Source organism: Echinops telfairi, unplaced genomic scaffold (assembly GCF_000313985.2).
Source record: "Echinops telfairi isolate 266 unplaced genomic scaffold, ASM31398v2 ScPeMD7_5;HRSCAF=22, whole genome shotgun sequence".
NCBI classification, from domain to species: Eukaryota; Metazoa; Chordata; class Mammalia; order Afrosoricida; family Tenrecidae; genus Echinops; species Echinops telfairi.
Genome location: NW_022103901.1, coordinates 25,022,291 through 25,023,718, shown reverse-complemented (window position 1 = coordinate 25,023,718; position 1,428 = coordinate 25,022,291). Strand labels below are relative to the sequence as shown.

Below are 1,428 nucleotides of genomic sequence, written 5' to 3'. Positions count from 1 at the left end.
CCCCCCCCCCCCCCCCCCCCCCCAATCTCCTGGTGAGCCTTGGCTCCAATGGCACTCCCAGAAGTCTCCTTCCAGCACCCCTCCTGCTCCCAGGTCCCCTGTCAAGTCTTTTACTTCTCCCTGTTTCATTATCCCGGCAGCACCTAGCCCGATGCGACATTGTATCTGTTTGCTATTCATTTACCGTTGTCCCGTTTGGTGGCTCCTCCTCCAGGGAGCGGCGGCTGGTCCCTTTTACACACTGGTGAGCCCAGCACCCAGCTCTGTGAAGGGCACATTTGTTGAAGGGACACATGAAGCGCCTCAAGGTTTCCAACCGCTGGGCAATCCCTGCTTTGGTTTCTGCGCCCCAAGTGGCAACTCCTCGTCGCCTATCTTCTCCCCTCTCCAACTCAGCTGACCGCGAGCAGGACGGGTCTGGGTCCCCACTTCAGATACAGAACTGCACAGCTGAGCACCAGCCGCCCCCATCCCGGGGGGTTGGTGGTGGTGTTGCATTTTATTTCCAGGCTATTTGTGGGTTGTTTTAACTCCAAGTCTGAATTCTTCAAAGCCCCTGGCTCCTACCAACGAAAACTTCTGAATCCAGGGCCCTGCGCCCCTCTTTCCCTCTTCTTGTTTCCCTGGGGCCCCCCGGCTTCTCGTGGGCTATGCTCCTGTGTCCACCATCCTGGAGCAGTTGAGGCGCCAATCTGGCGCGGGGTGGGGGCCGGGCAGGCCCCAGACGCCACTGCCCGCCACACTCCCGGGGCCTTTGTCCGCGGCGCTCCAAGAAGCGAATTCAGGGACAAGGCTGTGTGACGACGAGCCAGGACCGCAGAATGAACCCACGAGCTGCGCGGGCTGGGGCGTCCATCCTCTGGGGCAAGGTCGGTCCCCGCTCCCCTCCAGCAGAGACCAGGGGGTGTAGGGACATTCGGGCAGGGAGCTCAATACAGTACACTCAGTGCAGGGTGAATCCCACTTTCCCAAGCCCGGCTGCCTTTGCCCTCGGCTGCCCAAGTGCCCAGGGACGGGAACACGAACACAAACGTAGACCCCCGATCCCTGGCCATTGTATGCAGCCGCCGACTCTCCCTGCCCCCAAGTCACGGCTGGCCTCGCTGCGTCCGCAGTGTCCCCCGCACCCCCCAGTAGTGCGCAGCACGGATCTACAGCTCGCCCTCCGCCCCTTGTGGCAGGTGTGGCCGGTCACCCCCAAAAATCTGGCCTGCGCCCCCTTCCGTTTGCCCTCTCCGCGGTCAGCCTTCCAAGGGCTCGCTCCACGACCCCCAGGCCTGCCCACCGCTCCCCTCACACAAGGCGTCACTTGGGCACGCGGACACCGGGGTGCTCCAGGCCCCCTTTACCTGAGGTGGCGCCCAGCCCCTCTCAGACACACTTGGGTACACAGCCCCCCTCCTCGCCCCCTCCCCATCCCCGCGCCAG

At 63.4% G+C, this 1,428-nt stretch overlaps 1 protein-coding gene across 2 annotated transcripts in view; it reads right to left on the bottom strand.

Annotated features, from left to right (window-relative positions):
- Window positions 1-1,428, bottom strand: part of GPRC5B (G protein-coupled receptor class C group 5 member B) — a 22,631-nt gene that overhangs the window by 20,157 nt on the left and 1,046 nt on the right. The window contains exon 1 of one of the 2 annotated variants that reach the window (XM_045285977.1): window positions 185-771. The exons of the other annotated variant lie outside the window; for it this stretch is intronic. Coding sequence (XP_045141912.1) covers window positions 185-295 — 111 coding nt within the window. The 5' untranslated portion in view covers window positions 296-771. Of the gene's footprint in view, window positions 1-184; window positions 772-1,428 lie in introns of those variants that run through there. 2 annotated transcript variants of the gene reach the window in all.